The sequence below is a fragment of the Halichoerus grypus genome, chromosome 2, assembly GCF_964656455.1.
Source record: "Halichoerus grypus chromosome 2, mHalGry1.hap1.1, whole genome shotgun sequence".
Taxonomy (NCBI): Eukaryota; Metazoa; Chordata; class Mammalia; order Carnivora; family Phocidae; genus Halichoerus; species Halichoerus grypus.
This window is the reverse complement of record NC_135713.1, coordinates 45,367,328-45,393,380: the sequence shown is the minus strand read 5'-3', so window position 1 is coordinate 45,393,380 and position 26,053 is coordinate 45,367,328. Positions and strand designations below refer to the sequence as shown.

Sequence of the window (26,053 nt, the reverse complement as noted above, 5' to 3'; positions counted from 1 at the left end):
GATTGCTTCATTTCAACTGCCTGGGATGTTAAACTGAGGATCCTCAGGCAGTAAATGGGCTCAAGAAAAGCCTAGGATCAATTAGCAACATCTGCTGTGGGAATCCCCTTTGTAAGGACTGAAAAATACTCTTCTCAACAACAATGTAACACACACCGTGTACTGTGGATATAGAAATTAAGTAAGACTGCCAAGGGTCCAGCCCACAAAACTAGTAGCTGATGCTGAGAGCAGACACGGGTGTGGTGGGGTCAATGCTCTTTCCCTCCAAAAGCTGCTATGTCCTTACCTCAGAAAAGATCTGCAAACCCTTAGGCCTGGGCTCTTCTGGAGGAATCAATGCAAGTCCCAGGAAGAACAAAATGCAGAAACACAAGTGAGAATTATGGGACCAGTGCTTCTGTGGAAAGAACACCAGGCAGGGAGTCAGGAAAACTGCCCACCTCACCCCCAGCATCAGGGTGGTGCAATGGTTAAGAGCCTGGGCTCCAACAGCTCTTCTACCTTGGTGACTCCGGGTTTCTGTAAATGGGAATAGTTTCTAACTTAATGGGACTATAAGGACTGAGTTGCTATTTGTAAAGTGCTTAAGAAAAATGCCTAGCACATAGTTAGCACTCAATAGTTGTTAGCCATTATCTTGGAACTTTAGAGGTACTCTGTATCTGAGCAGGCTTCATCACTGGTTTGTCTAATTACAAAGCATGCCTATACAACTCTAGTTTTTTTTATTTTTCATAAAGGAATGACCCTATGAATTCAATAAAAGTCACTGCAGAATTGATTTTCTTTAAAAAGGCCACTGACAAATTTTTCCACCCCTCCCCAAGCTCAGTTTCTGAGGTGAGCCTCCTATTAAGTACTTAGTCCTGGATGCTTGTTCAGTGCCCCCAGTCTTCCCAGAACCATGCTTTATGCTCTATCTTAAAGAGCTCATCAGCAAGGCAGAGTAGAATGGTGGACCTGTTCTCAGGAAATGTAGAGCATTTCTGGGCAATACCTGCTCCATTTGGGCAGGCTTTCCTGGCCTTCTGAGGGCTCAGGGTGTGTCAACAGCTGGCCCATGTGGGGGAGAGAAGAGAGCTGAAGGCTTGTTGTCTGGAGGACCAGGAATGACAGCACGTGTGAGATCAGCCTTGGGGGCTGGTGCTGCCAGACCTAGTCCTCTAATCTACACTCCTGCAGCACCGACCATGCAAAGAGGCTCCCGTTTTTCTTTCCTTGAAAGAACAAAGCAGAATGAAGAGAGACCCAGCACAGGTATCATGATTCCTTTAGTGCCATGTGGGAGACTGGCCAAGAGACGGCCTCAGTTTTCTATAAAATGAGAAGTAACCAGATGGCTTCCAAAGCCCCTTTGGATCATGGCCTTCCTCGAGGATCTCAAAAGAGCTGCCACTTCAGAGGGGCGGTGGCAGTGATGATGCAAATCAGGGAGTGGGACAGAGAAGACCTAGAATGAGAGAACATTCCAGAGCAACTCCAAGCCCAGCAGCAGCTAATGGGGAGCTTGAGCAGCCTGTCCACTCCTAGCCAGCAGTCCTGCATTCCCAGGCCGCTGCTGCCCTCGTGCTCCTTCCCCACACCTAGAAAGAGGGCCTCCAGCTCAGAGGACAAACTGCTGTGCTCACGGCTCCTGGAAAGATGGATGGAGTCAAGTATCTTTTAAAAAAATGTTTCTGGGGGCACCTGGGTGGCTCAGTCGGTTAAGCGTCTGCCTTCGGCTCAGGTCATGATCCCAGGGTCCTGGGATCGAGCCCCACATCAGGCTGCCTGCTCTGCGGGAAGCCTGCTTCTCCCTCTCCCACTCTCCCTGCTTGTGTTCCCTCTCTCGCTGTGTCTCTTTCTGTCAAATAAATAAATAAAAATCTTTAAAAAAAAAAAAAAAGTTTCTGGAGCTACTACTGAGCCCTTAGTATGAACCATCACTGTGCTAAGTGCCTCCCTTGCAGTATCTTACTTAATAGAAAGACTGATGCTTATATTTTCTTTATTAGTTGTGATTTAAAGGGAAAAAGAACAGACTGGCTTTACCAGTTTTTAACTCTGACCCTGGGTAGGTCCCTTAATCACCATAAGCCTATGGAGAAGGAATTTCTCCTTAAGAGGGGGCCAACTACCACCCACCTCAAGGGCACTTGTGAGATATGAATAAAGAAATGTTTTGTGAAGTCTTCTAAAATCTTAAGGGAAAGGGGTGCCTAGGTGGCTCAGTCATTAAGCATCTGCCTTTGGCTCAGGTCATGATCCCCGGGTCCTGGGATCGAGCCCCACATCGGGCTCCCTGCTCGGTGGGAAGCCTGCTTCTCCCTCTCCCACTCCCCCTGCTTGTGTTCCCTCTCTCGCTGTGTCTCCCTCTGTCCAAAAAAAAAAAAAAAATCTTAAGGGCTATCCCAAAGGCAGTACCAACCCTTACAATCCACAGACTTGATGAATAAGACTAGACCCTAGATAAACCAATGGATGATGGCTTAGAATCCTCAGCTTTGGCAGGTGCCACCCTGGACAGTACCCTATCTCAGGGCAATAGAGCTCCCCAAAGAGTGCAAACCAAGTCACCTCCTCATCCCCTGGAGCAGGCCACTCCCAGCCTGTGGAGACTTGGCTCACTGCTCCTCAGTGCCATAGTAATGGGGGAGAAGGCCAGTTTCCCTGGATCTACCCAGTCTTCAAAACCTCAATCATCAGTACTCCAGTCCCTTTTACCTGAAGGGCTAATCCAAGGTCTGCTGCTCATCCCCAGCTGTCCTACCGAAGGGTAGGGGCTGGCCAGCAGCACAGGATACACTTAGAAAGGAGCTCCATCCTACAGTCTGAAAAACTGAAGCACAAGTGTGTGTGTGTGTGTGGGGGGGGGTGGAGGACTGAAACCAGGCTCCTACAAATCTCACAGCTGCTACGGAATGAGGTGCTTGCCATAGAAGTGGCCTGGTGTGAAGCCCACACATCCCTGCAATAGCACTAGTGGGGGCAGGGTTGCCTGACAGAAAGTTCTTTAGAGATTTCTAAGTCTGAACGTCCTCCAGGTCAAACCATGTCCCTTTCTGCACCCACTCTGACCTAGCTCGTCTCTTCTTCACGGGGCATGTACCATGGGCTTGGGGGAACCCCAGAACAAACCCAAGTGAAAGCCTCTGCTGCCACCCCCCCCCCCACACTGATTTTTTTGTACTCTGGCGAGTTGCAAACCCAAGCAGTAAGCTCTTGGAGGGCAGGTAAGTGTGGTGGAAAGAGCACTAACCTGGGCATCAGCATGCCTGTGTTTTAAAACCTGCATCCCTGTAGGGCAGCCTTGGTCAGTAGCCTCCCCTATGGGGGCCTGCTTTCCTCAGCAAAGTGCCCAGTATGTGCAGGCATGTGCACATGGTGCCATGTGAATTCTGGACTGGGCTCAGTGGGCTGGAGCAACTCCAGGTGCCTGCAGGGGGCAGTGAAGGAGCGGCAGCTTCAGAGGCAGCAGAGCTGGGGGGGGGGGGTGCACGTGTGTGCGTGCGTCTGCGGTGCTGTAGCACTGGCCAGCTCCTTAACCTTCTCGTCAGGAAAATGCTACCTTCGTTACCAAGGGCTGCTTTGAGGATTACAAACAGATAAGTGCCCTTGAAAGCTTAGGTTTCTAAGTGTGGGGGAGGGGAGGGGGATACAGGTCGTATTATGATCCCATTTTTTTTTTAAAAAGCATGTGTATACACTCACAGTCAAAAAAAAAAAGTATAGAAATGTGCTGTCCAATACAATAGTCACTAGCCACATGTGGATGCTGAGCACTTGTAATATGGGCAGTCCAAATCGAGAAATGTTTCAAGTGTAAAAGACAAACCAAATTTCAAACATTTAATACAAAGAATAGAAGATATTTCACTAATAACTTTTATGTTGATTATATGTTGAAATGATAATCTCTTATCTTGGGTTATATCATTTAAACTGATTTCACCGATCTTTACTTTTTTAAAACTATGGCTACTAAAAAATTCAAAATTATCCACACAGCTTGTGTTGTATTTCTATTAGGCAACACTAGTCTAAAAGGATGTGGTTGCTAAGTAGTGTTTATGGTGGTTGGTGGACATTTTTCTACAATGAATTGGTTGCTTAAATAAGTTGAAAAGATTTCCCCCTTTGAAAGAAGTTAAAAGGCCCAACACATAACAGTATTTCCTATCCCCTCTAGGAAGAGCCAGAGAGCCTCCCAAAGCCTGCAGAGAGCCACTACCCTGCCACACCTGGCCCGGAGGCCATGCCTGAGAAACCACAAGGTCAGCACGGCTCTTTCCAGTGGGCAGCACGTTGCCTGACAGAGCTGAGGAGGAACATTTCTGGGGGAAGAGGGGCCGGGGCTCCTCTGCAAGATCAGAAGTTCCAGGGCCTGGCTCACGCCCACTAAAGGTGGCCAAGAGGCAGAACCGGGAAGTCCAGGCTGGGGCACCAGGGTCCTGTACAGATTCCTGTTGCCTGAAGATCTATATGGATCCTCTCTCTCCCAGAAAGTTTTCCAGGTAGGGTATGTATACTTCTGTGGTCTGGAAGAATGCAAAGCTAGATGGTAAGTACTGTAGGGTCTCAGGAGTCAGTGTGCCAGGAGATGCAATCCCAGCTACTTACTAAATGCTGCATACACTTAAGCAAAATTACTGAACCTCTCTGAACTCTTCTGTTTTCTCATCCATAAAATGAGGATTAGAACTGAAGCCAGATCCCACAGGGTTTTTGTGAAAATGAACCTAGATAATGAATGAGATGATATGGTGGCTCAGAATTTTTTTTTTTTTTTTTTTTTTTTTTTTTTTTTTTTAAAGATTTTATTTATTTATTTGAGAGAGAGAGAATGAGAGAGAGCGAGTACATGAGAGGGGGGAGGGTCAGAGGGAGAAGCAGACTCCCTGCCGAGCAGGGAGCCCGATGCGGGACTCGATCCAGGGACTCCAGGATCATGACCTGAGCCGAAGGCAGTCGCTTAACCAACTGAGCCACCCAGGCGCCCAGAATTTTGATAATCATGTCAGAAGTGGAGGGTCTGGGACATCTGTCCTTAAGACAAGCTACCCATGAGGCAGATTCTAGGATACCTGGCTAAGCCCAGGGACATGATAAAGGCACTTCAGTGATAGATGAGCAATGCATTCATACCCAATCCCTTCTTACAAGTTGTGAGAAATGAAGGTGCAGCCAGGAGAATCAAGAGAGCAGGGCTGAAAACAGAACTTGGATCCACAGATTTCAGTTTGCTCTGACCCGACCCTGAACATCTGAAATTAAAAAGCCACTGCAGTTTCTGACAAGAAGTCAGAACAGAAAACTGTGACACTAGGAGCCCACATGGGGCTCATTCCCCATCCCCGCAGCCCCACCATCCCAGGCCCAGCTCCTGCTAGTGCCCCCAAGCTATTTACCCACACTCTCACTCTGCCTCCACCCTGGGGCAGGGAGCGGGAGATAGGCCAAGGGAAGCTGCCTAGCAGGGAAACACCAATACTCTCCTGGCCCTGGAGCCAAGAGACCCAGAACCTGGGTAAAACATCTGCCTGCCTCAGGCCATCCTCTTCTTATTAATGGGCATCACACGACAATAATTTGGCTTCTGGACAAACAGGAGGAAGTAAGAAACAGCAATCAGAAAACTTCCTCTTAAGTGGCCTAGTCTCAAAGGAAAACATAAGGTCAAAAAAATCTGGCCCAGTCACCATGCCATCAACCACTCCTTCCCATCTCTTCCCCAGACTATTGTAGAAGTCTCCAAGGGGTCTCCCTGCTCCCCCCACGCCAGTCCATTCTGCATAAGATAAAGTAACCCTCAAGCAGAAATCCTATCACGCTACCTCCTCTCTCAATGCTTTCAGAACAGAATCCAAACTCCCTAAACTGGCCTCCCAAGGCCTCTTGCTTCTGAGTTTTTGGGCCCCTCGCCTCTCATTCAAAGGCCTCTTGGTCCGTTCCTTGCAGATCTCTGAACTCATCACCACCTAGCATTTGCTGTTCCTCCAGGCAAGAATGCTCACCACCATGCTCCTTATCAATCTCATCTGGGCTCATCCTTAGAGGCCTTCCCTGACAGGTGTTCGAAGCTGTCCCCAGCCACACATCCCCAGTTCTCTAGCACACTGCCTTGCTTTGCTTCTCTCACAGCACTTAGCACTACCAGCAGCTGCCGTGTAGTATTAAAGATGGCTGCAAACGGACACTCCTCCCATTGAAAGGCAGGGCCCATGACCCCTCCCCTTCATTCTCAGCAGGATCTGTGACCTCTATCACACTATGGTAAAAGTGATGTTGTGCTAGTGCTCTGGCCCAGACCTTATAATATTGACAGCATCTACTTCCTGTTTCTTGAAAAGCTCGGTCTGGGAGCACTAAACCACTGCACAGTAAGTCCTACTACTCTGAAACCCCCAGGCTGGAGAGGGTACCTGAGGGCACTCGATTTCCAGCTGACCTCAGCCTTCCAGCCATCCCTGCCAAGGTACCAAAAATGCGAGCGAAGCGTGGTGGATCCTCCAGACCAGGACATCAGATACCTCTATCACTGCCATACAGAAAAGACTCACCTGGCTGAGCCCTGTCCTAATCCTGACCCACATACAAATCAGTGAACAAATGGTTGTTTTTTTATGTTACTAAGTTTGGGGTGATTGGTTAGGCAGCAATAGCAAGAACTACCTTGTTGGTTTACTATGTCTCCCCACTAGAATGTAAACTATGAGGGCAGCCCCCCTCTGTCTTGTTCCCATCACTATTCCATGGTCTAATACTCAGTAGGTTACTCAAATGTGTTAAATGAATGATTTTCACTTTGCTGGTAGCCAAGTTAGTTCCTTTCACACAAAGGTTAGGTTCAAGCCCTGGTGCTTCTCTTGATTAGCCTGAGGACTTATCTGAATACTCAAGTCTCTTCAGATGGGTGGGCCAGCTTCCCTTCCACTGAGGGATACTTTGACCCTGGCCTCCACAAGACAGAGGTTCTAAATCTCAGAGCCAGAAGCAGGGGGGTGGTCTCAGCAACAATCCAGTGTAACCAGGTACAGGATGGCAGAATCTTCTCAATGACGTTTCTGTCAAGAGACGGGCCACCACTGTTTATACACTGCAATGGGTACTCATAACCTTCTGCAGTAGCTCATCTTAGCCCAGCATTTTCCAGAAGCCTAAGGCAGAATGTCTCATGCCTAGGTAGAAAAATCCCAAAGCCTTGGTCAAGCTCTCAGGTATAACACTAAAGCTGGTCCAATTGGGTAGGGGAAAGCAATCTCCGTTAGATGAAAGCTTTCTCAACAGTGTAGTCTTCATCTCCAATTTGATATATCAAACTTAACCCTAGGAGGAAAGGACCTTAAAAGATCTGGCTTAACCACTTTCATTTACAGAAGAGGAAAAGGAAATCCAAACAGGCTCAGTAAGTTGCCCAAAGTGTCTTAGCAAGTGAGCCAAACAGCTGGGACTAGAAGGCTGGTCTCCAGTTTCCTGCCCAGAGTTCTCCATCCTACCCCTACTACAGGGTTTACACCAACAATGGTGTGAGGAGCAGGCCTGCCTTGGGGAAGCTTCTCTCCAGTGTCTCTTCTCCCAGAGAGAATTCAATGCTCCAATGACAAAAGACCTAGTCAGGATCTTTTCTGTTTTCATCAAAGAACTAGTAACACCTGCCTTAGCCACTCTCACACCAACAGTGTTTGAGCTGGAAGGGGCCTTAGAGACTGAGATCAAAGATGCCATACCCATTTCACAGATAGGGGAGGAGAAAGGCTCAATGGGACCTAACATAAGCCAGTTTTCCCATCCCTTAGCTCTCAGACAGCTTTCTATCACGGTTCTGGGGCCTCAGGCCACGATGCCCAGTGGTGTCTGGTCTCCCCCCATGGCTTAAGGAGTCCCCTCTAGGGACTCCCAATTCCTGCCATAGGCCTTAAAGTCTTCCCTCCCCTCTTCTCTCAAAACTCCTTCCATATGAATGCTCCTCAGCTTGCAAGCTGGACAGACCGCTATCCTCTCTGCTTTGTATGATCAAACATACAAAGTCTGGGCCCAGGGGATGCATGCCGGTGTCCTAGTCTAAAGTGGGCTTGGTACTGCCACTGGACAGCACTCATAAAGCAACAGAGGTCCAGTGTGGCCAGCTCTTCTCATTCTTTTCTGTAACAGCTTTACTGTTATCATTCACATACCAGGTTATTCATCAATTCAAAGTATAAAATTCAACGGGTTTTGTTTTTGGTTTTTTTTTGCATATTGAGTCTGCCCTCTTAAAGCTGCAAATTTCTAGGTTTCCAGATAAATTTTCTTGATTTTTAAAACATAGGTGATTACTTTAAATTGTTTTTAAATTCAAAGCCAATCAAAACCTGTCAAAAGGTTAAATCTTTAAAGGGGGGGCGCGCTTGGGTGGCTCAGTTGGTTGGGCGTCTGACTCTTGATTTCAGCTCAGGTCATGATGTTGGGGTAGTGGGATTGGGCCCCATGTCCGGCTTCGCGCTCAGTGTGGAGTCAGCTTGTCCCTGTCCCTCTGCTCTTCCCCCCACTCTCACGTGTGCTCTCTGAAATAGATGAATAAATAAAATCTTAAAAATAAAAAAAAAAATAAATTTTTTTTTTTAAAACCTGTGAGTTGGCTGGAATGGCCCTGAGGATGTAAGATGAGGGATGCCAATTTGTGACTTCTGCCTTTCAGAATGTAAGCCCCATCATGACCGCCCCTAAATCGTCTATCTAAATTCAGATTTCAGGGACTGGCACCTACAAGTACTCAAAAATTTCTGAATGAACAAATCTGGGAAGTACTTTTGCAAATCTGTAGCTGCAGACCCCTGGAGCAAATCACCACCCAACCCGTTTAAGTATTACCACCACATCAAGAAACTCAGTACACCTCGTGAACAGCTAAATCCATCTGGGGACACTGTTAAAAGTTACTTCTTGACCTTCTACCTCCCATTTGCCATCAGAGCTTTACCCACAGGCACACAGGAAGCAGGTCTATTCAAACGCTGTATTTCAGAAGAGCCAGCACTTCCACCCACCCCAAGCTTTGATTCTTTGGGCAAAATAATCCTAGTTCCTTCAACCATTCCCTGCTCATAGCAAGGTGCAAGCATCCCAGTGAGCTGCCTCCTCTATGTTCCTGATTTCCTGTCTCCCTCCCACATTCCCTAGCGGCAGCATCCAGCTTCCCACACCCAAGAACCTTGCTCTCACCAGTCCAAACTCTACTCCTACATTCAGCTCCACCTGGAGGAAAATAAGCCAGGCTATTCTATGCACATAATTGGCATCTCTTTCTCATGCTGCTGTTAATACATATACACAGAATAGGAAAAACAGAGACCTCCGCTCCCCCAAACAAACCCAAAGCTGGAGAAAGACATCAAAGATGGAGTAAGAGGGTTTCACTTCAAAGCACCTGAGTCCATTTCTCACTGATATTCTACTACTAGTGCACTCCTAAGCACCACAACGTGGGCTTCTTGCTGCAGGATTACAGCCCCCAGTGACTCCTTAAGTCCCCCTCTACTCTACAGTTGCCTGACACCCAAGACAGGGTCTGAAGAGCTAGCTCTAGGAAGTACCATGGGCTGCCTTCCTATCTATGCTCAGAACCAAACAGAAGGGATCAAAGGGCAGAGGATCCAGGAAGACAGAGAAAGGCTGGCTTTGGCACCTGACCTCTGTTAGCAAATGAAGACACAGGTCAAAACTAAGTCCTTAACACTCTCAGAACTGTCACTTATTGTTTGCCAGGCTCTGGCTGAGCTCTCATGTTCATCTACCTCATTTTCAACAGGGACTCCAATGCGTGAGTACTCTAGATGTAACTCCATTTACTGGAGCCTAGAGGTTACCAAGCTGTCCAAAGGCACTCAGTTGCTAAGTGGCTAGCGCTAAGTCAAACTATGCTCGACTGACTCCAAAGTCCCTGTTCAACCACCCCATTCTACTTCTGCCTCCAGTGGTGGAGTGAAAATAGAACTGGAGTGGAAACCAAGAGGACTGGGTTCAAGTCTCAGCCTTTCTTTGAACTGTGATCCTGAGCAACTCCCTATTTCCTTTCTAGGCCTGAAGTACCTAAGCTGTTAACAGGGGTTTAGATTCAGTGACCTCTGGGGTCCCTTCCAGCTCTAAATACTCCTTCCTCTCAAAAAGGGAGAGGCGCGCCTCAAGTGGCGCAGTTGGTTGAGCGTCCACTTCTGGTTTCAGCTCAGGTCCTGATCTCGGGGTCATGGGATCAAACCCCATGGCGGCTCTGCACTCGGGGAGTGTGCTTAAGACTCTCTCTCTGCCCCTCCCCTGCCCTCTCTCTAAAATAAATAAATAAATCTTTAAAAAAAAGGAGGAAGGGCACCTGGGTGGCTCAGTTGTTGGGCGTCTGCCTTCGGCTCAGGTCATGATCCCAGGGTCCTGGGATCAAGCCCCACATCGGGCTCCCTGCTCCTCAGGAAGCCTGCTTCTCCCTCTCCCTCTCCCCCTGCTTGTGTTCCCTCTCTCTCTGTCTCCCTCTGTCAAGTGAATAAATAAAATCTTTAAAAATAAATAAATAAAAGAAGGGAAAGAGAGCACAGCAGTGGGGACAGAGTTGACAACTGGGCACTGGGCTGGGTGAGCCTGATTATAGCCCCACATTCTCAGGGACTTACTATAGCCTTCTATCCATGGGCAAATGCAGCCCCACTACTCCCAGCACAAGTGTAAAACGAGCTGAATTAAGCTGAGGGGAGGTGGCTCTGATGGAAGGAAACCTTGTGCATGCGGCCATCTGAGGAAAAGCTGACAAAGCCAAGCTGCGGAGGGGCTGATGGCAGGCAGCCTACGTGAGCCCATGAAGTCCTGCCACAGGGGTGCCTCCCCTGGTGGAGGTGGGAGTTGCCACGCCAGCCCCGTTCCCTGCTACTTCCAGGGCTTCCTCTTTCAGGCCTGTGCTGCCACATCAGGGTGAAGCAGGCTGGTGGCTCTAAGCTCAAGCATGAGCTCAGCTCAGGCCAGTCCATCAGAAACTGGCTTCTTCCGGCAACTGAGATGCATTCCAGCTAATGTGGCCTTCTGAAAGGTCAGAGAAATCTCATAAACTGGAGCCGCTCCCTATGCCTAAAGGATGACAGCTGATAATTGCCCAACACTTCAGGAATGACTTGGAAATCTGCTCCCTTTTGTAATCTGGGAACCTTGCCCCAAAGGATCAGACAGGAAACCCCAAACCATCTACTCTTAAGAGGTTCTCATGCGGCCAGAATAATCTTTAAAAAGAAAAAATCTTACCATGCCATTCTCTCATTTAAAATCTTTAATGGCTTCTCTATGCCTTCCAGTTAAAATCACAATTTATCTAAGTCATCTACACAACAGCCACAGGGAATTTACTCAATTCCCTGAACCCTAGGGCCTTCGCTCCACCAAGCATGAGCTCTCTTTCCAGGCTTTTTCTCAAATAACTCCTACCCATCCTTCCCATTTCAAGGGAGTTAGCCGTTGCTTCCTCCAGAAGAATTCTCTGACCTAGATTTGAGTTGGGTACCCCTGCTACACTCCCAGAGAATCCCACCCCTTTCTTACACAGCACCTTCCATACTGGATTGTGAGTGCATGTACTCCTTCCCAACAAAGATTTTTGTTATTCACTGTGGTATTTTCTACGCCGAACTCAAAATGTGCTGTGTGATGCTGTCAAAGTATGAGATTTATCCATTCATTTACTAATTATCTGAACAGGAACCTGAACAAAATGACAGTGTGAGCCATGTGGCTATCTGGGGAAAAAGCATCTTGGGAAAAACCGAACCCCTGAAGCAGAGAGTACACAACATACTCTAGGAAAAGCAAAGACCAATGCTGTTGGATGGGAAAAGTGGTGATAGAGAAGGTTAGAGCTTGGGGGGAATGGGTGATGTGGGGAGCCATATCAAGGGTAGATTAGAGAATACTCTAAGGATTTGGGATTTTATTCCATGATGAGAAGCCATGAGAGGATCTTGAGGAAAGAGTGACAGGAAACCAGGTAGAAGGTTGTTTCAGCAATCTAGGTGAGAAGCAATGGTGTGTGGATTAGGCTCACAAAAGAGGAGGTGGTAAAAAGTCTTTAGCTTCGGACAGACTTTTTAGGACCCAAAAGTATGTACTAGTAAATTATGTGTAAGGTGACAAGGATGACCCAAGACTCTTGTCCAAGCAACTAGGATAGTTGCTTACTAATTTCTGAGTCTCACTTTTCCCATCTGTGAAGCAGGGTAAAAAGACCACCTGCCTAGCAGATTACATGGGCTAGAACACATCAAATATCCAATAAGTGGTAACTATGGTATCACTATTACATATTTTGGGATCACCAGGAACTTAAATAAGCTGGTGTATGTGAGAAGGAGCGCGAAAGCCATACAGAGCCCAGGTGGACCATTTATCCAGATGGCTCCTGGCCACAGTGGGACTTCAGCTCCTCTGAGAAGCTTGCAACTTCATTTTAAAGCAGAGAAGAGAAAAGGCTACCTCGAGTTACTGGAATGCATGTCTGGAGGGTAAGGTGGTTATCACAAGTATGGAAGATTATTATTACAAGTGTCTGCCTTTGGCTCAGGTGATGATCCCAGGGTGATGGGGCCCTGCATAGGGCTCCCTGCTCAAGGAGGAGCCTGTTTGTTTCTCCCTCTCCCTCTGCTGTTCCCCCCCACCCACCACCGCTTGTACTCTCTCACTCTCACTCTCTCTCAAATAAATAAAATCTTAAAACAACAAACCAAAAAACTAAGTGCCCTCTAAACAAGGCCTCTGATGGAGGGGGGTCAGCTGGGTTTATTAATAGTACCTCATACTGAGATGGTGAAGCCCCTCACTACACACGACAGATTTATATGGCTGGCTTTACAAAATTCATCAATAAAGGCCTACACTCCTCACATCCCACACCTATGGCTTTGCCAGTCCAAAGGTGTAGCCAAAAGAAAGATGCCAAGTCAAGACTGTCCCTGTGATTCTCAGAAAATCCCTCAGGGAGACACCCTAGGCTATCTGCCACATAAGTTGGCCAAATGGCCCTGGTAACTTCCGCAAATAGTGCTACTTGAAAATTAAGCTAACTCCTGATTATCCATCCTCACTTAGGAAAGTCATGAATAATCTGGCTTTGGAATGCATCTTCGGGAACATAAACCACTTACACCTGTGTGGGACATTTTTAACTAATGAACGGGGCTACCCCATACTCAAATTAATTTGATCCTCAAAACAACCTCAGCACAGGGATTAGTCCCATTCTGTGACTAAGAAAAACAGAGGTTAGGCAAGCTAAGTCACCAAGTGAGAGCAGAGAGAGGTACTCTACCCATGTTCTGATTTAAATCTTATCACCACGTATCCCTCTGCTCCCTCATCTCACTGTCTCCTATGCTTTCATTAGCCAGGTATCAAAACTTACTTCCTCTCATGAACCTCCAGCAAGGTAAGGCCATCCTCTCTCCTGACCACTCCACCAGGTAACTCTGGACCAGCCAGGGATGGTTGTGAGCCCAGATTGAGGCACCTGTGAGCCCTCTCAAGGCCCCAGCACCCTCATTACCCCCTTTGTGAGCTTGTCTTGGATTTTGCAAACAGGGGCACTCCCATCTGCCAAGCTCTCCATTTTAAAGAGGTTTTTGTGGTTTCAGGCCCGCTCCTCCTCCTCTCTCTACCCGCCTCCCTCTGGGAGGGAACTGAGTGCTGAGTAACAGCTTTAAAATGCTTACTCTAGCCTAGGCCCACTGCAGACAGGGGGTGGGTCAACCAAGAGACTCCACCCCTCAGGAGGTTCAGGGTTTCAGACTGCAGAGACCACCCCCTACCCCCAGCCTGAATGGGCATACCTCTCCCTTCCTAGCAGGCACTCTCTTCCCCAGGAAGTATAAAATCCAGACACCCCACACTTAAGTTGAGGGGGCAGTCAGCCTCCCCCCACCACCCTTTCAGAGGGTCCTAATTGTGTGCTTTCTTTAGAAGGGGGAAAAAGTAATTTAAACTGCAGGAAAACAGCTTTAAAGCCTCATTTATGGAGGCTAACCTAGCAGTTCTTAGCTGAGGGTGCACTATATCAACAGTATGGAGCTCATCACTCTTGACAAGTAATTCCTTAATAAATCTAAAGGAATCAGATTTCCTCAGTTGTCACCAAAATGTCTTCTTGAAACTGGTTCGAATCAAGATCCACACAATGCATTTGACTGACGTCTCAATTCTTTTTTAAAAAATGTCATTTATTGATAATTTGTCCTGCAGAATTTCTCACATTCAGAAACTAGAGGACTGCTACCTCAAGGTCCAAAAACTTGTTCCTCCATGTCCACAGATCTAGGGCTCTATTAGGTTTGGGTTCAATTCTTTAGCGGGGGAAATTTTCACAGGCAGTGCTGTGTACTTTCTATCTCAGCACTGCAAGGCACATAATGTCTGCTTGCTCCACAGTATCTGATATGCACCCCAAGCAATCCGCCTAGGTTCCTAAAGCCAGAAGTCTCTCTAGCCCTTACAGAACTTGGATTCAAAACTTGAGTTCTTGGGACGCCTGGGCGGCTCAGTCGTTAAGCATCTGCCTTCGGCTCAGGTCATGATCCCAGGGTCCTGGGATCGAGTCCCACATCGGGCTCCCTGCTCAGTGGGGAGCCTGCTTCTCCCTCTCCCTCTGCTGCTTCCCCCACTTGTGCTCACTCTCTCTCTCTCTCTCTGACAAATAAATAAATTAAAATCTTAAAAAAAAAAAAAAACTGAGTTCTTAACCGCTATGGCAAACAGAAACAAACACATATAAAAAGCTCTATTTTGGTTTCTTTCTTTTGTGTGTGTTCGTGGGGGGGGGGGGGGTTATTGAAAAACTTTTTTTTTGGATACTAAAAATACTTTGAAGACATTTAGACCTAATCGGATTCCCTCATTTTCAGATGAAGAAACAGAGGCAGAGGAAGAATGGGGGTTGCTGGTATTCACAAAGCTGCTCACCAACAGAATCAGAAGTGGAATGAACACGCTTAATAATGGTGATCATTTATTACAAAATTTTTAAAATAGCAAATACTGGATAGGTAGCACCTATTAGATGGTCTGTGCCTGGCACTATGCTAAGGGCTTTATAAACGTTATCTTCTTTAATTCTCACAACCTTTAGAAATAGTAACTATCGGGGCGCCTGGGTGGCTCAGTCGTTAAGCGTCTGCCTTCGGCTCAGGTCATGATCCCAGGGTCCTGAGATGGAGCCCAGCATCGGGCTCCCTGCTCTGAGGGAGGCCTGCTTCTCCCTCTCCCACTCCCCCTGCTTGTGTTCCCTCTCTTGCTGCGTCTCTCTCTGTCAAATAAATAAAATCTTTTAAAAAAAATTAAATTAAAAAAATAAAATAAAAATAAAAAAATAGTAACTATCATTATTCTCATTTTGAGGATGAAAAAATGGTGGCTCAGAGAGGCTGAGTAATTCACCCAAGACTGAACAGCAAGTTAGAAGCTAAGCTCAATATATACAAATATTGAAACAGTTGCAGATCTCAAACTAATAGTCAATTTTACCTCAATTAAAAAAAAAAAAGCAGCAATAGCAGCAAAAGCAGTAAAGCTGGGACTCAAAACTGCAGACTGTAGGATTCCAAGGCAGGGCTGTTGCTTCCACAGCCCACTTATGGTGGGGAAGGAAAAGGCAAGAGTCGGATGTAGCTCTGATGCTAGACTGAAAACTGATACCCCAGATCCATACAGATGTCCCACCCTAGTGCAACTGGGAGGAGCCTGGGAAAGGGCCTAAACCTAGGAAGGAAAGTAGAGAAAGAGAGTAGAGATTTATTTGGGGCCGGTTCAGTGGGGTGGAGGATCCCTGGGATTGCCCTGGGTTAGCTGAGATTTTTACCTCTTCTTTATTTTGTGCCATCAGTTAGCTGCACTTCAAAAGAACACACAAAAAAGTGATGCCCAGAACACAAATGCTCAAGTCTGAGACCCTGGCCAGATTTCCCTTTAAAGTCAAGAACACTAGGATGCCTGGGTGGCTCAGTCGTTAAGCGTCTGCCTTCGGCTCAGTTCATGATCCCAGGGTCCTGGGATGGAGCCCCACGTCAGGCTCCCTGCTCCTCCCTCTGCCTGCTGTTCCCCCTGCTTGTGCCTCCCCCCGAAAAATAAATTTAAAAAGTCTTTAAAAAAAAAAAAAGTCAAGGAGACTACACCACTGCTTTATTTTCTTCTTACGTGAAGTTAGAAGTCCCACACAACCAACCCACTGATTCCCCCTGCTGGGGTGGGCAGAAGCTTGTGGTGATGATACATTCTCAGATCTCAACCCACTGCACGTGCACTAGCCACAGCAAACTTAGTTCAGTTATGGTCTTTCCCCACAGCCCTGAGAGCACATGTGCACTCTACCAAAGGTAGTTTTTACAAAACGCAAATAAACAAATTAAAATTTATTTTTAAAACATTCATCATACCACATTCCAAAGCAAAAATAGCCAATTCCTTGGGTCAGCAACTTTTAAGATTACACACAATATGCCCTTCCAGTCTGTGGATAAGCAAAACTCCATTTTTAAGGAGATGGATCCCATATATTTCATGGAGTACTGACACAATACCAGAAAAGGAAAGTACTGCATTCTCTACCCCCCTCCCTCATCATACAGGTGGAGAAAAAGAAGACCCAGAAAAAGTCCTGGAAAGTCCCACAGTCTCCCAGACTGGGAGAACAGCTACCACATGCCAGGCACTGGGCTATCACCACAATGAATGCTCACAACAACCCCATAAGCAGGTAAATCATAATTTAATCCCTATTATACAAACGGAGAAGCTGAGACAAAGAATGGGTAAGTAACTTGCCCAAGGAGGCACAACTAGCAAGTGGTAGGGCTGGCATTTGAGTCAATGCAGTTTTAACCCCAGAACATTTCCCATCCTGCTTCTCTCATACTCACAAGAATTGTGGCTAGAATAAGGAAAAAAATGTAAAGGTCTTCAAAATATTCTAGGGGAGGGATATACAAAAAGCCAAAACGCAAATCCTGACTTAAAATGAAAACTACAAACGTTAAGATGTGGAAGCTTAAACCAGAATAGAGAACCCCACGAAAATGGGGGGAATATAGAAAAATACCTTTTATTACTAGTTACTGCATGTGTCCCTTAAAGCACTAAGCCACTAGCATCAGAGCCAAAAGGAAGGCTAAAAATAGGCATTTGCAGCAAACTCTGGAAAGCTTTTAGCTTGCTTATGAGGCACTCATTTCTGTAGACTCCCAAAAACATATGCATCACAGAACACAAAAATTCCCAAGACCACACTGCCACTCCATTGATGTCACATTTAAACTTGTCCAAGCTGCAAATAAAATCAGGGCTGAAAAACGGCCTTAGCAGTCCATGTAGACTCTCCAAAAAAGGGCCACTATCTCAACCTTACCAGACAGACAATTCACAGAATTCTCCCTCGAAAAGCATCCAAGCCCTAACAACAGACTTAAACAGAGAAACTACTGGATTAATTCAGAGTTAGTCTGTCAAAAACTAGTCCAAAGGTTCAAAAACCAATGAGTAGGCAAGACACTTTCTTGCCTTAAGATTCCAGAAAAACAAGAACAGAGCAAAACTACCAGACTCAGAATTTTGCTTTGGGCACTTAAACCAAGTTGGCTTCTCCATTCCACGGAAGGTGAGATGCCAGCCAAGCTGTCTTCTTCCCACGATCAATAACCCCAGTGACGCACCCTATCAAGGGCCCCTGCACTTGCACAAAACGCCAGCTCAGGCACCCAATAGCACCTGATGTCATGGCTGATTTAAAACCCACAAGGCAGGTTCACCATTAGCTAAGCAGCAGCAGCAGCATGAGTAGCCCCATTTAAACTTCTGAGGAGTGCTCTCTCTTGGGGATGATTATACCCCTTTGAGTTTAAAGAGGGGGGAAGGACCAAACAGTGTCTTAAAGTTGCTTTCCCTCCCTCTGTGGGTGGATCAGGAGGAATATGCAAGAAAATGGAGGTTTCAGCACTGCCCTTTGCATAAGAGGGTTCTGGAAGGGAAAGGGGGGAAGGGGAGAGGGCAGAAGGAAGAGAACACGGTTTGAGGTATTATTAGTAAACCCCAAAAGTCCCCTCCTCCAAATGAAGCAACCTTAAAAGAAATAAAAATTGCAACATGCTATTTCCAGAATTGGCTGTTCTAGTTTCCCTTGGACTACGAGTGATCCTAATCCCTCGAATGTGAAGACATTAAGCTCCCTCTTCAACTTTCCCCATTTTGATGGTTTAAACCAGTCAGCCTCAACCAGCGACTGCAGAAGGGGAGTTTTGCTAAAGCACTAGGGCTACGGCCACAGGCCCAACATTCTAGCTACAAGCGGGTTTTGATACTGGTCCACTTAGAAAAGACCGAGAACAGAGCCGCTGTGCCTCTACGCGCCGGCCAAGGAAGGCGGCAGGGCGCGCCCCCCACCCAACCGACGATCTAGTCTCGGCAAAGAGAGGCCGAGACGAGCCTCCATATTCTTCACCGCCTTTCCCCCACGCTGACACGGCTCCGCTGGGATCTCCCAAGGGACCGGGTCCACAGGACCGAAAATCCGAGCAGGGAGAGGGAGGGCGCGAGGAGCGCCGGCCGGCGGTCACATGCCGCTCCCCGCGCGGGGACGCACCACGTTGTCCCGGCTGCGGAGGAATGCCGGGAAGGGGGGCCGCGCACTCACATTCGCGCACACGCACACTCCGGGCCGCGCCGCGCCGCCGGCCCGCACCCGCCTTCCACCCCGAGCGCGGCGGCGGGCGCCGAACGCACAGGCCCAGCGGCCGCGAGCAGCCCGCGGGCCGGCGGCGCGGCGCATGGCGCCCAACTGTCACCCGCCCGCCCAGCCCGGCCACTCCCTCCCCCGCCGCCACACGCCCCTCGCGTCGCCGCATGCCCCCTTCCTCGCCTCATATTTTCCGCCAACCCCTAACTGGATCCCCGCACACTCGCCATCCGGCTCCCTCTCGAGGCGGAAGGTCCCCGGGATCGGGAAGGGAAACCACCGAATTCAATTACACGTTGGGTTTCCTCTTATCATTCTCCCCGTAACCGACCCCTCAACCCGTCGCCAATGGCGATTCTACCACCTAATATCATCTACCAGAGAACAAAACTTGTTAACTTTTAAAGCCCGAATCCGTGTGGTCGGTATGAACTCATCACCCGGCGCTTCGCTGCCCATGACATATGCTCATTAAACATTTACAACATGGGGACGATCGCAACGCTACCAAAACGGGGAACGTGGGGCGGAGTGGGAAGAGGGGCTTCCCGAGAAAGGGTTAGGCTAGAAACCGTCTTCGACACCAACACGCGGGAGGGGGGGTGGGCTCTTTTCACCGAAACCAGCGCCCACCCTCTCCTGGCGAGGTAGGCCCGGACCACGCCGTTGCCCACTAACCGCTGAGGCCCAGGCGGTGGCCATGGGCTCCCGGGGGCTGGGCCCTCCGGCAGGGGCGACTTCCCGAGTGTGTGAGAGAGGGAACGGCGACCCAAATTAGCCAGGAGGCAAAAAAAAAAAAAAAAAAAAAAAAATCCCGAGTCACCACGACCAGTGGCGGACCCCCGGGCCCTGAAGGCCGCTGGGGGAGGGGACGCCCAAGTCCCCGGAAGAGGTCCCCGGACCCAGGAGAGCAAGCAGGGACACCCACCTGGAGGGGACTGTCCGTTCACCGTGGCCAGGACCGGCGGCAGCGCGTTCTTAGTCCACGGGTTCACCTTGGGCGGAGGGGCCTCCACGAAGTCTCGGCGCCCGGCGCCCGCAGCTCCGGCCGCTCCTCCGCCAGCGCCCGGCTCACCGCCGCCGCCCTCCTCCCCGTCGCTGACCGCCAGGCCCTCGGCGCCCGGCGGCTGCGGCGGCCGCGGGCTCTCGCGCTCCAGCTGCCCGGTGCCCTCCTTGTGTGGCTTGGCGCAGGGCGGCCGAGGTCTCCGGGCGCCGCCGTCCGGCTCCCCCCCTCCGACGTCGTTCGCCCCGGGCTCGCCCTTGCCCTCGGGCGGCGGCGGCGGCGGCTTCTTCCTCACTAGACCCCCGTGCTCTTCGGCCTGCAAGAGGGGGGCGCCCCCCGGCAGCAGCGGCTCTACCTGAGTGGCCATCTGCGCGCCCGCCCCCCCGGAGAAGCCGGGCGCGCCCGAGGCTGCCTCCCCCGCCTCGAACTTGGCTTTCAGGGCACCCGCGACGCCTTCCTCCGGGGCGCTGGGCCCCAGTCCCTGCGGAGAAGGGTCGAGGTTCACGCTAGGCGCGGCCCCCCTCGCGGTGGGATGCAGCCGCCGTAGATCCGAGGCCCGCTGGCGGGGCGGGGGGGGGTAGGAAGGCCCCCCACTCTGCGGTCCAGGCCTCCTCGGCGCGCGTCCCCCCCCGCCCGTTCCTCGCAAGGCGCCCCCACCCCGAGCCTGGCAGGCTTCTCGTCCCGTCCCTCCCTCCCCCCCGCCGCCGGGGCGGCCCGGGCTTCCCGGCTCGGGGGCTGCAGCAATATGGACGGACGGGGGAGAGGCGCGGTGAGCCGAGGCGACCACGCGATCCGCGGCAGGCGGCGGGCGGGCGCGCGCCTCGCGACGCGGCGAGCGAGGGGAGGGGACGGCGCAGCGGGGACGCGCCCGCCGAGGCCGGCCCTTGGCGACGCGCGGGCGGGCGAAGGCGGCGGGAGCGCGCGCGCACAGACTCGCGGCCCCGCCCCTCGCCCCGCCCCGCCCCTCGCCTCCGATTCCTCGGAGCACCTCCCGGGCTGGGGGGTGAGGGGTGCTCTGACCGGACGGGGGCGAGCACGTGCCTGATGCAATTCGGGAGGGAGGGCAATGAGGGGGGCAGGAGAGATGGGTGGGTGAAGAGGGGGAGGTGTCTTAAAGGGCCAGCGCGTCAGAAAGTCCGCAGGTGGAGCACATGGGAACGGGCCACGCGGCCGACCGGGCCTGCTCGCGCTCTTTAGGTTGGGTACGCCAAATTCGGGAGAAGGAGCCATTAATGTCACCCCTGATTTACAGGGTGAAGGATAGGGGTGCCCATCCACCTCGAGGACGTACCGATGCTGCCGGCTCCCTGGCGCCCCCTGGGCCTGGCCCCTCTGAGCGCCGCCTTGGTGACCTTGGGCGAGCCGCCCTCACCTCCGCGGGCCCGTGCTTGGCGCCTCCCCGCGGGCCTCGGCCGCGACACTGCCCGGAGTTGGGTTCGAAGCCCCGGCCCGAAGGCAGGCCCTTAACCCTTGGGGACAAGGGTGCCTTCAAAGTGGGAGGCGAATTACCAACAGCCCCCCGCCCGGCCAAGCCCCCCGAAACCGAGTGTTCATAGGCAGGAAATGTTTTTTCTTCCAAGTGCATTTCGTTTCTTCTAAAGAATTGCTTTGGGCGGAGTGAAACTGATGCAGGATTGGGACTCGGAGATCTGAGATTTTATCCTGGCGCTGGCCCTGCCCCTTACCAACTGCAGCAGTCGTCTCCTCCATGGGCCTCAGTTTCTCTATTGTAAAATGAACTAGTTGTTGTGTAGGACAGTGATTTCAAACTTGGGTGCACATTCAATAAATTCTTATTAACCTCGTACTGTGGGGGCCTGCAAGGGTCTAGAAAACGGGGTTTGGCAATCAATCAGGCTAACAAGGTCTCTATCGTCATGGAATTTACACTCTAAGGTGGAGAAAGACAAAGTGGTAAACAAGTGCTTGTCTAGTATCTATGAAGACAATAACTACTACAGTGGTAGGTTAGACTCGATCAGCTACTTTAGTTTGGATGATGAGGGAAACTTTGAATGCAGATTCCAAATGTTTTAGAATTAAGTATGTCTGGGATGGGACGTAGAAACCTGCCTGTCTAAGAAGCCCCCTTGGGTGCTTACCGATTAGCCGGTCCTACACTTCACTTGGAGAATTCCTGGCCTCTCTGACGGGCTGTGATCCCACCTGCTCCAGACCTAACAGCCTGGGATGTTGGCCATCTCCAAGGCAAGAATTAGAACATTCGATGGGCTGGATATGGGAGGAGGCTTATTGAATAGCCTCTTGGAACTGCCCCAGGGGACAAGGTTGGTTGTAGAGTGGTTGTAACCATGACTACTGGGGAGAGGCACTGTTGGGGACATCCGGGCTATCTGATGTCTAGTCCCAGCTCTTCCCTAACTTGCAACTCAGCTTCTGCACCTTGGTCAGCATTCCCCTCTTCCCTGGGTACCCTTTCCTGGTGGTGAAATGGGAGTGAATTATGCCTGACTTGCTTCTACCCTCTCAGCTTTTGTAAGGAGTCAAGTGAGACAGTGTTAGTCAAAGTGCTGTGTAAATTAGAGAGATGGAGGCCAGTAGGTATTAATTCTTGCCACAAATATCTACTGAGTCCCTACTGTGTGCCTGGCATGGCGAGGCCCTGTGGCTGTACTCTTCAATCACAAAAGGGCACTGAAATTCAGAAAAGAAAGTAAGGTGGGTTGGGGTGCCTGGGTGGCTCAGCGGGTTAAGCGTCCAACTCTTGCTTTTGGCTCAGTAGTGATCTCAGGATCATGATCTCAGGGTTGTGAGATTGAGCCCTGTGTCAGGCTCCCACCCAGAGCGGAGTCTGCTTGACATTCTCTCTTCTCCTCCTTCTCCCCCTCCCGCTCATGCTCTCTCTTTAAAATAAATAAATAAATCTTTAAAAAAGAAAGTAAGGTGGGTGCCTGGGGTCACAGGCAGCAGCTAAATATCAGAGTGACCTGTTTAAGGACAGTGTAACTTCCTAGGCCTTGTTCTTACCCACACCACACTGTAAGGCCTGCCTCTCTTCCTCCCATTGCTAAATCCACAAGTAATTACACAAAAACCATCAAATACACGGGCCTGGGAAAGATGCTAAAAATGTTGAATCTTGTCTCCCTAAAAAGCAAACTCCAACGGCAGGGAGAAGGGCAAGTAATTAAGCAATATGTGACCCCAGGCTAAAAAAGAGGTAAGACAAGATTTACTTTGGGCAGAAAGTGACAGGGATCAAACTAACTTGCGTGGTGCTCAGGGCTTCAACACACATGTGTTTGAAAACAGAGACACAGAGTGAGAAAATCAAACTTAAAAATTGTCAAGTGGGTCCACATACCTATTTGTATTTAATTACGTGCTTTGTTTGCCCCCAGTGCTGACAACTTCCTGAAGAGAGACAGAGAAAGTCACCCCAGGGACCAAGGGACCCTGGAGAGCGGGGAGACCTGATTGATAAACTGCAGCCCATCACCGGCTTTGCCGAATGACTTTGGGCAGCCTCTCTGCCTTCCTGGGCTTCCGTTTCTCTATCCACAAAATGGGAAGCATAGTACCTGCCAATGTGGTTTATGGATGTGAAAGCTACAGTTTCCATGAAACTTCATTCTTTTGTGGGGAGCACAGGTAAAAGGTCCAGTTTTACTCCTCTTTCAGTTTGATTTTCCAAAGGAACTTGTGTTTCTGGAAGAACTTGGGCTGTATAACTTATCTTCTGATATCAGGGGCTCCTGGGCAGGAGGCCTCTAGGCAGACATGGAGGAGTGGGTGGGGTCAGCAAGGGAGGGGCCTTGGCCAATACGAACTGTGCCAGCCGGGGAGTGTTATTCCAAACTCTGAAAACTCTTGGGTTCTTTGGCACATGCCAAGAAATTTATTTCAGTTCGTGGGAGGAGGCTCAGCCTAGACCTCTTCTTGTGAAGTCAGTGCAAACAGTAATAGTTCAGTGGGGTGAGGATGGGGGAGTACTAATTGTTCCCGTAAGATCTGGTTAACCCCCAGAGCAACACTTTTGTGTAAGTATGATTATCCCCATTTTACAGATGAGGAAGTAGGCTCAGAGGCAGCCCACCCTCCCCAGGGCGTTAGGAAAAGAGGAGAATGGGTTTGTAATGAAGGTGGTCAGACAGAGAATTTAACTTCTAACACATTCACCATTTTGAGTTAGAGACGGGCCTCATCCCAGCCTCTTTCTCTTCAGTACTATCCTCTTCCCCCAGCCCTGCTCCCCTCCCTGGCATGCCTGCACTTCTCAAATGGTCTCACAGGATGAGCTTGCCCACTAACTTCTCCCCGCTGCAGTGCAGCCGACCACACTGCCTGAGCCAGTTCTCTGACTCTTTCCTGGACTTTGATGAGCCCTGCCTCTGCTTAAAATCTCCCTACTCACACTCCACCCTGTCCTGCCACTTCTACCACACCCTATATTCCAGCAGCAGGGGACCACTCGCTGTTTCTTTCCTTCAACAAATATTAAGCATCCACGATGTGCCAGGTACTGCCCAGGCCCTGGACTTAGACAAGTGAGCAAGATACACAGGTTTCCTGCCTTCGGGAAGCTCCGGGTCTTACCCTGTGGGCCCCATGCTTTCCTGCCTCAATTCATGGAATTCCTCTCACTGTGAGGTTCCTGTTCAGAGCGAGGTCCTGAGTACGAATCCCAGCTGGACCATCTGGTGCCTTTGAGCAAATATTTAACTTCTCTCTAAGCCTCAGTTTACCCATTTGTAAATTGGAGATGATAATAAACTACTTATCTTGTAGAGCTTCAGTGATCTTTAAAGGAGATAATGTGTGTAATTTAATAGCACAGTGGCTGCACATAGTATGTGGTAAGTAAATATTACCTTTCATTACATGTATTATTGCCAGTAATGTCATTCCATTTCCACTTGTCCAGAATTCTACTTGTCCTTCAAGGCTCAGCACAAAATGCCAACTTCTTCACAAAATCTTACTTAATTTCCACAGCTAGAATAGATTTCTCCCCACTCTTAACTGCTAGTGGCAATTTCCCTAAAGCATATGGTATTTTTTACTTTCTTTCTGCCCTTAATTATGGTTACTTATGAGTATGCCTTATTCTCCATCGAGATTATAAGGTTTCTTGAGGGTAGGGATTGCACCCCATTCTTCTTAGTGTCTCTTATTGCACTCATCAGTGGTGCCTAATGCACAGCAGGCCCTCAATGTATTTTCTGGGAAAAGAAATGAATGAATGAATGACTACAGGATCACTCCTGATCACATCAATGTTTTGGTAGCTAGAGTGACACTGTCAAGGGCCAAGTGCTAAATTTTATATATACTTAATATATATTATATGTAATAAATATATTAATTATACATAAATTATATATGTACTTTTAAATGATAAAATATGAAAATAGAATGTGCTAACTTTAACAAACAGAAAATATTTTTAAGTCTAGCAAAGCAAAACCCACATATAAGCCCACAGCCCAGGGGAAATCACTGGCAACATGTTGGTGTATTTTCTTCTAGTCTTTTTTCTATGTATGTTTTACATAATTGAGATCATATTGCACATTCAGCAGTTTTATTTTTTGTTTCCCCACCTTAACACTGTATTATGAGCACTGTCTCCACATCATTGCAAATTCCCTTCCCACAGTAAGTTGTGTCATCTAGTGAGCACCTACGGTTTGCCTTACTTCACAGCTGCCCACATTCTGTTTGTGCTATACTGCATTTCCCAAAGGACTTTCATGGAGAAGGACAGACGTGATGGTCCCCAGTTGGCAGCTGAAGAACTGAGGCTCCCAGTTCAGTTAATTGCTCCAGGATGCCGGGGCAACAGAATCAAGGTGAGAACCCAGGTCATACCCCTCCCATTCCAGACCCTTCTACCACCCCACAGGAGACACAGCACACTTTGAAATGCAACCCTCCACCCCCCTGCTCCACCAGTCTGACAAACTCAGACAACTACGTTCAATCATTCCAGGGTCTGGAAACATCCAAGTTCATGGAGAGAGGTGGAAATTAGCAGCCAAAACGAAGGCAGAAGGCAATTTTCCTGGCAACATGACTGTAATCAGTCACAAGTACTGAGCTCCCAGAACAAAAGGGCCCTGACCTGGGGACTAGAGTGGAAACAATAAAGGACAAGACATGTTCTCTGTCCCAGGGAACAAAACTCCCTACACTAGCAGTGTTCTCATCACAGACCACTTGCCTGTCCTTTACCTATAGCACAGGTAAAAAGGGTAAAGGGTTTGAGGTCAAAAGAGTTAGGTTCAGATTCAGGTTTGCCTACTTCCTAGCTGTGTGATGTTATGCAAGTTACTTCACTTTTCTGAGCTTTACTCTCTCCATCTATAAAATTGTGAAAGGAAAATACTTGCCTG

General features: G+C 49.2%; 1 protein-coding gene across 2 annotated transcripts in view; it reads right to left on the bottom strand.

Moving 5' to 3' along the window:
- The window catches only part of LARP1 (La ribonucleoprotein 1, translational regulator), a 54,800-nt gene extending 34,426 nt beyond the window's left edge, over positions 1–20,374 (bottom strand). For both annotated transcript variants that reach the window (XM_036114235.2, XM_036114236.2), the window contains exon 1: positions 19,623–20,374. In XM_036114235.2, coding sequence (XP_035970128.1) covers positions 19,623–20,064 — 442 coding nt within the window. In that variant the 5' untranslated portion in view covers positions 20,065–20,374. The remainder of the gene's footprint in view (positions 1–19,622) is intronic.
- Positions 20,375–26,053: the final 5,679 nt, after the last annotated feature.